The sequence below is a fragment of the Megalopta genalis genome, chromosome 7 (assembly GCF_051020955.1).
Source record: "Megalopta genalis isolate 19385.01 chromosome 7, iyMegGena1_principal, whole genome shotgun sequence".
Lineage (NCBI taxonomy): Eukaryota > Metazoa > Arthropoda > Insecta > Hymenoptera > Halictidae > Megalopta > Megalopta genalis.
This window is the reverse complement of record NC_135019.1, coordinates 11,318,267-11,331,317: the sequence shown is the minus strand read 5'-3', so window position 1 is coordinate 11,331,317 and position 13,051 is coordinate 11,318,267. Positions and strand designations below refer to the sequence as shown.

The 13,051-nt window shown below is 44.5% G+C and overlaps 1 protein-coding gene across 1 annotated transcript in view; it reads left to right on the top strand.

The window, feature by feature from the left end:
• Positions 1-11,672, top strand: part of LOC117229197 (kin of IRRE-like protein 3) — a 376,701-nt gene extending 365,029 nt beyond the window's left edge. Inside the window, exon 13 of the mRNA XM_076523448.1 lies at positions 11,121-11,672. Coding sequence (XP_076379563.1) covers positions 11,121-11,228 — 108 coding nt within the window. The 3' untranslated portion in view covers positions 11,229-11,672. The remainder of the gene's footprint in view (positions 1-11,120) is intronic.
• Positions 11,673-13,051: the final 1,379 nt, after the last annotated feature.

Below are 13,051 nucleotides of genomic sequence, written 5' to 3'. Positions count from 1 at the left end.
CGGCACAGTGCCGCCCCGTCCCCCGGCCGCCAGATCAAGATAGCGATTTGAGTGATTTATGCGGTCAGCGGAGTGCATTACGCATGCATTTGGTTGCATCCACTCACCCCCCTTCCCCGGTGTCCCTTTCCCAATTACCCGCAATCTCCTTGTAGGTAATTTAATTTAGCTACGTGTACCTAAGTAGCGCCGGATACAGCCACTTCTACCATAACGCGATTACGATCTTCCGGCGGCAGCCGAACCGTGCACGCCGTTTCGCATTAGTCGGCGGCGAGCGATCGTTAAGATCGGCCCGCGAACGTTTTCTCGGCGCGGTGACTCGCGCGAAACTGGGTCGCAAACCGAGGCGTCGTCGGCTCGAACAAACTGTAGTAGGAACTCGATCCCCGGAATCGTTCCGAGTACGCTACCGATGACGTCACTCTGTTCGACGTTATCGCTGGCGATTGCGCTCCCGCGCGACGGCGTTATCTCTCACGCAGAAATTAATGCGGCAACTGCCGGAACAATTCGCCCTTAGTTTCTTCGTCGAACGTACCTTCCGCGGCCAGAATTTTATCGCGGAATTTTATCTCTCGGCAATTTTATTTCATCTTCCAGCCAACCGATGAGCAGAGATATCAATGCGTACAGGTTTTGAACGTTGTTCGTTTCGAACGTTATTCCATCGTTATTCTCGCAGAAATGTGAAATCATTCTGCACCGGTTTGGGCGAAAAAGCAGCGGATTCATTTCTGCGCCGGAGAGATACGCGTTTATTTGTATTTAGGAAACACCGCCGACATTTTCGTGGATCTTTCGGCACTAGGACCCCAGAAGTTTCGACGTATCCGAGATCATTTGATAATCGATCACGACTTCGGATAATCGGACACGATTTCGTGAATTTCAAGTGTGAACTTTAACCCTCGGCCTGCGGTTACCGTGTCTTTTGCGAATCGATGTATTTAAATGGCCGCTCAATTTTTGGCGATTAAATGGAATAAACGGCTGTCACGCTGAGGACAACAGAAATATGTAGTATCTTCGAAGGTATGTTCGGAAAGATCGTTGACTAAACCACAGAATTGTTATAAATACAGTAATGTCTCCCTAATTGACGCTCAGGTTGTGCAGAAAAATGGATAATTTGGGAAGAATTCGTCTTCCAAAATTGTCCATTTTTGTGGACAATCTGAGCATCAATTAGAGAGACATTACTGCATTGTGAATCGTATACAGTAATGTCTCTCTAATTGACGCTAAGATTGTCCATAAAAATGGACAATTTGGGAAGGGCAGATACGATTATTCGAGCCTTACGGCTCGTTTTTATAATTGTTGACAATTCGTAACTATAAAAATTAACTGCAATTAACTCGAATAATCGTATCTCCTCTTCCCAAATTGTTCATTTTTGTGCACAATCTCAGCGTCAATTAGGGAGACTTTAATATACTCCAAGTGCCAATTTGGGCACGAAAGACGGGACATTGATCACGCACTGTGGCAATGTCCATTATTTGACAAGCAGAAGATTACAGAAAATTAAATACCTTCTACCATTGACGCAAAGCGTTATACAGTAATGTCTCTCTAATTGACGCTCATATTGTCCACAAAAATAGACAATTTCGGATGAGGAGATACTATTATTCCAGTCTCCCGATTCATTTTCATAATTGCCGATTTTTGCTCGAATAATCGTATCTTCTCCTCCGAAATCGTCGATACAGTAAATTCTCCCTAATTGACCCTCAGTCTGGAAACAAAAATGGACAATTTGGAAAGAGCTGGCACGATTATTCGAGTCTTGCAGCTCTTGCTATAATTGTTGACAATTAATAATAATTGACAACTATAAAAACGAGCTACAAAGCTCGAATAATCGTATCTCCTCTTCCCAAATTGTCCATTTCTGTGCATACTGTGAGCGTCACTTAGGGAGACATTACTGTATTCGACGCAGTACGCATCGGAGCACGGCGATCCAGCGATGAGAGAGAACCCGGCGCACTAACAATATCTAGAACGGAGTTGGCAGCAGCTAAAAGGTCGATCTGAACGAATGAATGAAACAGTTTGTTGTATCCTTCTCGTATAGAGTTACGTGTTTAATTAATTTCATCGATCTCGATTCCTGAGATAGATCATAATACAGTAATGTCTCTCTAATTGACGCTCAGATTGTCCACAGAAATAGACAATTTGGGAAGAGGAGATACGATTATTCTAGTCTTGCGCCTCGTTTTTATAGTTCCGAATTGTCAACCACTATAAAAACGAGCTGTGCAAGGCTCGAATAATCGTATCTCCTCTTCCCAAATTGTCCATTTTTGTGCGCAATCTAAGCGTCAATAAGGGAGACATTGCTGTAGCTGTGATACTGTTCCGTCGTCCGAGGGTTACGAACGATTGTATCGCGGGTTCTGGTGTTAAAGATGAGACCGGCATCGGAGCTACAAGTATGATTTCCACTGGTCTGTCGTAGGATCTAATGCCAACTGATAAAAAGTTACAGATCGCTTATTCGACGGGTTACGGACTGGATCAAAAGGTTTGTCTCAACGCCCTCAGACCTCTCGCTGTGTTTCTCGATCAAGCATGACTACCATGGAGACTCTGTTTCTTTTTTAGCGTGACCGTAACCGAATCCTGCCCCGCCTCGAGCCTAGCCCAGACCTAATCGAAGTTTATCCCAAACTGACCAATCCACCACGGACCTAACTTCGGCATCGTCTATTGAAATATCTAGTAGAATTCGGTCCTGATACCAATCCCAGGCTCGGACCCCGCCGCTCGGCCCGTCGTCCAGGCTAATCCCGAGCGGAATTATTCAGCCTGGCCCAGTTTCGCGAGAGAGACACCCTGAATAAGAAACAGCCCCACCCCCCTCCGTGCCAGGTGTGCGCCGTGTGTATTCGCAAGAAACGTGTGCGACGTGTACGCGACTCCTTGTAATAACAAGGAGAAGGGACGATCGAAAATTCCGTTCCGAAATTCCATTTCGAAGTACCGTGCCGGCCAATCTGCTGCTTCACCGCCGTTTTTTGCGCCGGGAGAGGGCCGTTTCCGGCACGCCCGCGCACGTGTCTCCTGCTCCTTGAAAAATTCAGAACCGAGCTCTGCGGTTACAAGGAAAAACGCTGGAACTCGCGATTTCAAAATATTTAAGTCGACGCATTAAATGAATCATTGCATAGAGGATTCACGTACTTAACAGGAGAAACGTCGCGGAAACAAATTCTATGCGGAAGTGCTGGTATTACTGCGGTTTCTCGATGAAGGCGAACTTTGACAGAGAAAGTAAGACCTTTTACGCCGATAAATTGACAAATTGGGCTATACCTATTATTGTTTAACACATTCAGCGCCAACGATCGACCACTAAAATTCCTTCAGAGTCAATGCAATCTAATTAATTTTACCGAAACTAGAAAGTTAAAATTTATCACAATGGATGACATTGGAATTCTTCCGCATCCGAAACATCCTAGTCAAATTCAGTTTATTCGAACATGTTACAATGAAAATGAATGTTCAAAATTGGTCAAAATTCAGTGTCACCCATATGTGACCGACACGGCGCTCAACGTGTTAATTATATTGGATCTCTGAAAGCACAAATTTCTGAATGTAAAGTAACCGTACGTGTGCATATATTACTGCGGTTATGTATCTATTACCGCGGGCGTTCCGATCGCTGCGTGTCAAGCTGACATAACCCATTTTCTTTTAAATGCGCACGCACACAACTGCAATTCCTAGGATCAAGATATTCTCGCCGTAGCATTTTACAAATTAGGTTTAGGTATTCTACGATCAAGCGTGTTCGCACCGGCTCATCGAGAACTGCACTGTATAGGTTAGGGTACGCAGTTCGGTGAAACACCGCAGTAATGTACACGCATAGTTTAAAACTATGCGCCAAATACTGTGTTGGTAAATAATATTTGAGGATAGACGATAGCGACAGCGTGTGTCGATTTTTGATCAAAGTAAACTTTATCTAAAAATAACGCTAAAATGACTAGTTCATTATTAACCCCTTAACGCGCAGAAACGTATTAACACGGGCGTGCAAAACCGGCCAAAATGTGCAGACCCGTATATATACGGTCGGCGTCGCAACTTATGTTATGTTACCTATATTAATTGAAAAACAGTACGATGGGTACAAAATTCGATCTGCAATGCGATTCAATATTCACTATAATTATTTATCCACTATTTTTATTGAATTTTTAGAAATTTTTGCATTTTTTTTACATATTTATTGAAATTAAGGTCCAAATATGTATTTTATTAGATAAAAAAAATTGATTTTTTTTGGTCGGTTTTTTTTTTTTAAATTGTGCATTAAGGGGTTAATTACCAAAATATAAATGCCTTTCGAATCAGCGTTCAAAGCTGCCATTACGAGTATTTCACAAAACTCAACGTTTTCATAAGCTTCGGAATTTCAAAAGTCAATAAATGAGTTAAAACTGCGATTCGTGTTTCTTGCATGTCATAAATTATCAATATTAAACGCGTAACAAATTACGAGATTCATTTTTAGAAGATTTCATTACTTTTTTAAGATATATAATTAATTTATTTTTATATTTATCTATTTATTTATTATACCTTTATTAAGGTATTTGGGGTGACCGCAGTAATACCCACACTCGCCCCATACAGAAAAAGATCGTTCAATTTGAGACGCTACCGCTACGAAGCAATAACGATCAATATTTCGAGAGTGAAAACATGTGACTCACAGCGTTCTTCCTTGCAGCCGCAAAATGAAGCGCATTTGTTCGACGCGCCGAACAACGGAGTCGATCCGTGTATCGGAAGAAGCTTCGCGAGTTTACGGTCGCTACGATTAATAGTAAATCGCTATCGGAGAGGCCCGCCACCAAATAGTCTAGACGCGATCGATCCCTTGCCTTAACGGCCTCAAATTTTACGACCGGTCTAGATTTATTCCGATGATCGAATATCGCAGCAAGCGAAACGGTACTTTGTTTAGACTTAACGGGAAAATATGACACTGGAACACAGCGTTTCCTCCGTAGCGTCTCCCGGAGTCGCGCGACCGTACAGAGGGAGCGCCGTGCATCGAATTAACGAGGCAAGGGCTTGAATTCGAAGGGACTTTTAATTCTGTTCCGACGACACTAAAAATAAACGCAGATCATCCGTACCTAGCGTCCCTCCCTAGTTTCCCCTCCCTAGCGTCGCGGTTTGCGATCTAAAATCAACCGAACCAAAAAATCTCTGCGATCGTGGGAAACTAATGTTCAGCGGCGGCTAACGTCGCGCTGCCGAGCGACGCTAATGAGGGCAAACTGCATTAATCCCTAATTAAGGGAGATGAGCGTCCACGTTTAACCAAGATGGCGGACGCGCCGACCGACGATCTACGCGCGTCCGTTCGAAATCGTTAAAGGCATACGAGCATCTGTTTATTTAAATCGATACACCGGGAGGGAACGAGAGCGAGAGAGAGAGAGAGAGAGAGAGAGAGAGAGAGAGTGGATGCGCGAGAGCCGGGGAAAGAGAGGGTGGCATAACGTGCACGCTCGTTAGCGGACCGTAAACGATTTAATCGCTCAAGGGAATTTCCGTTGGTTGCGTTTAACGACAGCGATTCCGTTGCCCGCCGCGATATCGTCGCGAATTCGTTTTACGACCGCGCACGATCCAACGCGGCGTCCCGTCGCGTCGCATAGCGTCGCGCCGCGCCGCGTCGCGTGCACGCTGAAATTACGTTTACGTACGCGTAATAACGTTACATTGAGGCACGCGGTCTTTTTTCTCCGCTCGCCGCTTTTCCTATCAACCCTTTCATAGTTCCGCTACAAAATAGACAGCTGCGCAGCGAACTAGGCAACCGTTTTAGTTATTATTCGCGTGTTTTGCCTAAAAGCCGTTCCCCATTGTTGCATTCCAGCGTAAACGAGATCTTGACAGCCTGTTCCAGCGTGAACTGCGTTTCCCACTAACCGTCTTCGCGATTTATTTTTCTAAAAACTGTAACGCGTTTTGTAGTCGCGTTTGCTAGGTTTATTTTGCACGCGTTTCGACAACATTTGCGAACTCCTTGGGTACAAGAACATTAAAAACGGAGAAAAAGAATGTAACAAAGGAGAATTAAAAATGGCGAGACACGATATAAAATGAAAATGGTGGAAGTTAAAAATGAAATATGATTCGTAGTTAGTGTGAGTTTGGCTAGAACCAGAAAGAAAAGCCAGAGGTCGATAATTAATGAAATGGCGACATTTGGAAATTTGATTATCCATTTTTCCTATTAATTTTTCAACGTTCAGACTCAAAAACAGAAAGCATAAAAAATAAGAACTTTGAACTGTGGTCATCAAGAACGACAATATTTGCGAACTCCTTGGGTACAAGAAAATTAAAAACGATGAAACATAATGTAACAAAGGAGAATTAAAAATGGCGAGAGACGATATAAAATGAAAATGGTGGAAGTTAAAAATGAAATATGATTCGTAGTTAGTGTGAGTTTGGCTAGAACCAGAAAGAAAAGCCAGAGGTCGATAATGAATGAAATGGTGACATTTGGAAATTTGATTATCCATTTTTCCTACTAATTTTTCAACGTTCAGACTCAAAAACAGAAAGCATAAAAAATAAGAACTTTGAACTGTGGTCATCAAGAACGACAATATTTGCGAACTCCTTGGGTACAAGAAAATTAAAAACGATGAAACATAATGTAACAAAGGAGAATTAAAAATGGCGAGACACGATATAAAATGAAAATGGTGAAAGTTAAAAATGAAATATGATTCGTAGTTAGTGTGAGTTTGGCTAGAACCAGAAAAAAAAGCCAGAGGTCGATAATTAATGAAACGACGACATTTGGAAATTTGATTATCCATTTTTCCAATTAATTTTTCAATGTCCAGAGTCAAAGAAAGAAGATATAAAAAACAAGAACTTCGAACTATAGTCTTCAAGAGCGCGTAAAAAAAGAAAAAGGAGCTCCATGTTTCCAAAGATTCGCACTAGAACACCCCCATTAACGGCAACTGCCGCGAGAATCTCGCCTCTCGAGAATTTTGTTAACAACACTAAACGGCGCAACGTATCTGAATTTAATGAAATAATCCGCGAAAATCTGCACGCGTGTCCACAAAATCTGGTTGCACGCGTAACGACGTCGGCTTTCAGGGGCGCGCCACGGTGGCTTCTAAGGGTTGAATGTAAATTAGTTTATGGACGGAACACGGAAGGAAGTGGATCGCCGATTCCGAGGTCTTTCGTTTCCATTGAGAGAGAATTTCCGAAAAAAAGGAGCGCGAAACGAGCCTCCGCGGAACCGGTCGCCGTGTCAGAGCCGTTCTGAAGAGTTTTGTTTACGGGCCCGCCGAGTTCACTGCGTCGTTCCGCCGTCGGCTCTCATTTAGACGAAACGCTTTAGCAGCGGTTAAAGTGTCAGCTCGCTTACGGAGACACGCGTTCTTTCAGCAACGGCGACATTGCAACACGTGAGACGTCCGCGAAAGACGTAATTACTGGACCGCGAATTCTGCCGCATTTCTAGCGCGGGAACATCTTAAAAAGAAGACGAGACGCGCGGCTGCCCGCGCTCCTTTTTATATCGCTTTCGGCCCATTGAAACGACGAATGCGAGAAATAAAGTGCCGCTTTCGCTCGGACTCCGAAATCATAAGCGTCCCGTTAATTACACCGGTCGGGCCTACGGAGAACTTTATTTTCCCGGTTTTCGTTCGGAGTAAATAACGACCGGGCGAACTAGTTCGCAACGGCGACCGAATGCGAGTCGACTTCCCTCAACATCTCCGCTGCTTTCAGCAAACTCGTACGCGAGGCCCACAGAGCCCCGGTAATCATCCGGCAAACGGCGTCTAATTGAGTTTCGCGCGCGAACGGCACGAAGTCGCGAAAATTCGCAGACCGAGAGCAATCCGACCTGGAAAAAGCGATAGATAATCCGCGGTCCGTTTCCTGTGATTTTAATGGGCTGTGAAGCGGTTGCTCCGATCGCGGACACACCGCATTTCCATTGTAACGATTAATTAGCCGCGTTGACCTCGATTAAATCCGCCGTCGCTGTAATCGAACGATTGCGACCTCGGGCGACGTTGTATGCGATATCATCATTAAAAGGTAATCGGCCGGATGCTCTGAACGTCCGGTTCGCAAAAGCCACCCGGAAACGAAACCGGGGATCCGCCTCGCGGCTGAACGCTAGGATTCCTCGGCCGCGAAGTGAAATGTAACGCGGCTCGCAGAGAAATCTTTGTTTTCGAGTTCGACGAGATTGCGAACCGGTCTTCGGACTCCTCCGGGGATCACAGCTCGCCGCGAAACCGAGGCGCGAAATCGGTGATCCCACTCACCGTGGACGTAACTCGGCGTCGATCGAAATCGAACGGTTTAAATGTGCATCGGTAATGTTAATTATGTTGTTCGCCGTACCAATTTCATTAACGTGCGCGGGGGTGCGTTTACATTGCGCCCTAGAGGGGATGGGTCACCCCCATCGCTGCCTTGATTTACGTCAATAACGTTGCCCGCAGAGAGTTGCCGTTCGTTTCATAAACGAACAAACATACACACACGCGCGCATACACAAACACGCGCGTGCGAGCGCTCGCGCGCACTTTCTTTCGCAGCGAAATTACCGCGCAACGTGTACCAACGATTTGTTGAACATCGCCGTACATCCTGGTTTCTCAGCAGCTGGAACATCATGGAAACGGAATGGCGGCTTTTCGCGGCCACGCGACTTCGTCCGTTCGTCTCTGCTGATTATGATAGTTCTGTAAATCGTGATACGGTAAATTCTCCCTAATCGACGCTCAGAGTGCACGCAAAACTGGGTAATTTGAGGAGAGGGGGTACGATCGATCGAGCCTTACGGCTCGTTTTCACAGTTACCAAGTGTCAACAATTATAAAAACTCCTCTTCCCAAATTGTTCATTTTTGCACCCAATCTGAGCGTAAATTAGGGAGAATTTACTGTAGTACGTTCCTGATTCGAAGCGCGCAAGACGCGCCCGTCTGTCGCGGCCGTCGCATGACACCGTTTCGCATCGTCGAAGCAGCGTGTAACTTCTCCAATCTCGATTTACTCCGACGAAGAAAGTACAGTACTGTCTCTCTAATTGACGCTCGGATTGTCCAACGGACAATTTGGGAAGAGGAGATACGATTATTCGAGTTAATTGCAGTTAATTTTTATAGTTACGAATTGTCAACAATTATAAAAAATAATCGTATCTCCTCTTCCCAAATTGTCCATTTTTCTGCACAATCTGAGCGTCAGTTAGGGAGACATTACTGTACTCTCTCCACTCCAAACTGTACACTGTAAATACTCTGTAAACTGCATGGTTTGAGCTCCCCTTATTGCATCGTCGACTAGCGTACCATTAGAGAATGAAGACTTGATTAGTGTCCAAGGAGTGAAAGTCCGCTTACTTTTTCATTTTACGTATGGCACTGCACAAAAAACAGCACGTGCTCCCTGCGGCCGGGACAAACTCGATTGATCGTTCGAGACCGTCGGGACGAGGTCAATTGAACGCAACAGAGGTTATTTCTTCTTCGAAAGAGACACACTGTCTGAAGTGCTTCGACGGTCGCCGGATAAAACATTCGTTCGTGTTCCGTTCGACGATTGCCGATGGAAACCGATTACAGTAATGTCTCCCTAATTGACGCTCAGATTGTACACAAAAATGGACAATTTCGGAAGAGGAGATACCATTATTCGAGCCTTGCAACTCGTTTTTATAGTTACCAATTGTCAACAATTATCAAAACGAGGTGCAAAGTTCGAATAATCGTGTCTCCTCTTCCCAAATTGTCCACTTTTGTGCACAATCTGAGCGTCAATTAGGGAGACATTACTGTACACATTATGCATTCGATATTGTCTTCGGCGACCGGTCGATGAAATTAGTTGATCTAATAAACGTGGATAACGATTTCGAGCATAGTCGCAGATTGCGTTTGTTTTCTCGATCGAAGTTCTCGCTTTTCATTTTCGTGGAATTGCAAATGAAATCGGAATTTGACGATTTGAAGAGTGAATTCGACGAAGATTTATTTATCACTGGGCCGCGGATTTTATGCGTTCGTGACAGAAATTAGTAGATGAAACGCAAAACAGTGATTAGTTATTAGAAACATTTAACAATATGATTGTATTATTTAGAGCTTGTTAAGATTATTCGAGACTGGAATCAATGTTTACACAGTTTCTTGCGAATTTTTGTCAGAAATTGTTTCGAGCAAATTATATGGAGGTCTAATTGACAAAATGAATTTTAATGTAACATTGACATCAGTTTTACGGATCGAGAACATTTTTAATCGGATCAGCACGAATTTTACGATTTTGTTGTTAATTTACTTAACACGTTCCGTTCCACGTGTACCATCGATGGTACACGCTTGCATGTTTACTTAGTGAACTGAACAAATTGTTTACAAGAAATTTAGAACCGAGGAATCAATTTCCACCGCAAGAATGGGCGTTGATAAGTTTTTGTTACGTTGTTATGTGTACGAGAATTAATAATTGCACGTAATACATCAAGTTTTAGTAAAATATCAAAGTGTGAAGATTCGAGTAAAAAAGCTCGGCACGGAACGTGTTAAATCCGACTATATGGCAAACCATCGATGGTTAATTCGATTGACCTAAAATTAGAGGTTTTATTATACAGGGGCGATTTATTTTGCATAAACATCCGCAGTCTAGCTCTCGCAGGATCTCCAGTGCAACGGAGGACCGTTCTCCGAGGATTGCGCGAGGATTAAAGATTCCAAAGCGTCTCTTTCGCGATCGTTCCTCGACCTCGCTCGTTGTCGGCTGTTTCCTGACCGCGTTTCCCGCGCAACAGACCGATCGCCTGTGCGAAACAAATCGCGCGAGCGACGGAGCAATAATGTGTTCGGTCCGACGAGCAATCGATTTCGTTCTGGCCAGAGTTCACCGTCCCCCGTAGAACCCTAGAAATCGTTCGAATCGGTCATTTTCCCCAATACGAGCGCAACTATCGCCCCCCGCCTCCCCCACGATATCATCGATTTTATCGGTAGCAGTGTCCCCTTAAGATCCTTAAGATGAAAAATTGTGCAGGGGGAGCAGCTGTTTCTCAAACCAGATCGTTTAGCGACACTGAAGCCCCACTGCAAGATCGAGAAGCCGCCACAGTACACGACGTTCAAGCCGAGCTCGAACAACTGAAGATTTTGCTATTGTCTATTTTCTATCGATATACACACGCAGTACACGCACACGTCGCGCCCTAGGGGAGAGATACGAGGGAGGAGGATCGTAGCGGGAAGGGAGGGAGAGAGAGAGAGGGAGAGAGAGAGAGAGAGAGAGAGAGAGAGAAGATGAGAATAGTGGTCGGTGCACAGCGGGGCCGATCGTTTGCATACACAAACGCGGTAAAAAGTCATTCGAATAAAATGTTTCTATAATGAAAAGTTAATTTCCGCATAGTTTGTTGGAAATGTGGGCTATGATTTGGCATGATTCTTCTTCTTTCACCACTCGTTAATTTTGATGACGAGTATTGGGTTCTGAAGTGACACATCTCGAAATCGTTCTCAAGTAACATCGTCGTTTATAATGTTTATAATGTTATGTTGTTTTTGTAATTACAAGCATACTTGATATATAGAATTATATATTATATATATAGGGCGTCTCAAAAATGTCTCGCAATGAAATGTCTCCCGGAAATGGATTCTCGAGGTGATTTGAAGCAACTTTTTCCTTATCGAAAATTCAATCCGCGGCATCGTTTACGAATTATTAACGAAAAACCTGGACCAATCGGAGAGCGAGTGCGGCTGACGCTCCGCCCTCGCGACCACCGCCGCTGCGTCGTACGGCCGACGCGACGCGGGATTGGCCGCAAGAGCGGAGCGCTGGCCGCACTCGCTCGCCGATTGGTTCAGGTTTTTCGTTAATAACTCGTAAACGAAGCCGCGGATTGAATTTTCGATAAGGAAGATGTTACTACAAATCACCTCAGCTACCCCCTGTTTCCGTATTACGAGGCATTTTTGGGACACCCTGTATATACCTGAATTACACCAGATTTCGTTTTTATCTCTCTGCTACTTTTTCCGTTATACTTAACAGAATATGTTTAAATTTCATTCCATTTTTTAATTACAAATGCAATGGGATGCAGCGTTCGTTTAAGCCGCGTTCTACAGACACTGAAGCTTTTTAGCTTTATTTAAAAAAGAAACACTATAGCTGCCACGAGCTGCCAATGCGAGAGTCGCAGAAATAATTGCGCGACTCGAAACTCCAAGCACTGCCGATTGTTGGAAACGCAACATTTCCTTTCGTTTCTCGCAATATTTGCCACGAATGCTACGAAACCGTGGAAAACTCACGCGATTCGAGCATTTGTCATGCGGCTTTCGCGAGTGTCGCGTATCATGCGAAGTATTTTATCGAAGCGTTTAGTTCAAAGTGTTGGTTTCTCGAATACATATTTACATTGTGTAAGATAAGACACAAAGAGATATACAAATGATTTAAGATATAGAATGTTTTTCTACCGCGTTTGGCACGGAACGGCCCCGCTGTGCGACGGGAGGAACAGACTGAAACGAAGTAGCAAGCAATCAAAACAAGGAGGACCGCCAGCGCCGATAAATCGCTCTCCCCTGTTCCACTTATTTCGTTGGTAAATGTGCATTTTCTGGCAGAGCAGAGCAGATGGTTTCGGGAAGGAGTCGTACCGACTCGATGGTACCCATCGAATGGACAGCCTGTCTCCTTGCTCGCGAGTCCTCCTCTCTCTGTTCTACGCCGTTCAGACTCAACCGATCGCCCGAAATTTCGGAATCGCTCCTCGAACCGATGGAGATATCGTCCGACTAACTGCGAAACTCGACCTAAACGTACAGCGAGCCGAGGGATTCGCAGCTCGACGGTTTCGTCTACGACTTCTGATCAAGGACGTGGATCATAGTTTCCTAAGGTTTCCTGGTCCTCCTCTCGAATCGTTCAAACTTCCAAGCGAAGTTGTGATCTTTCCA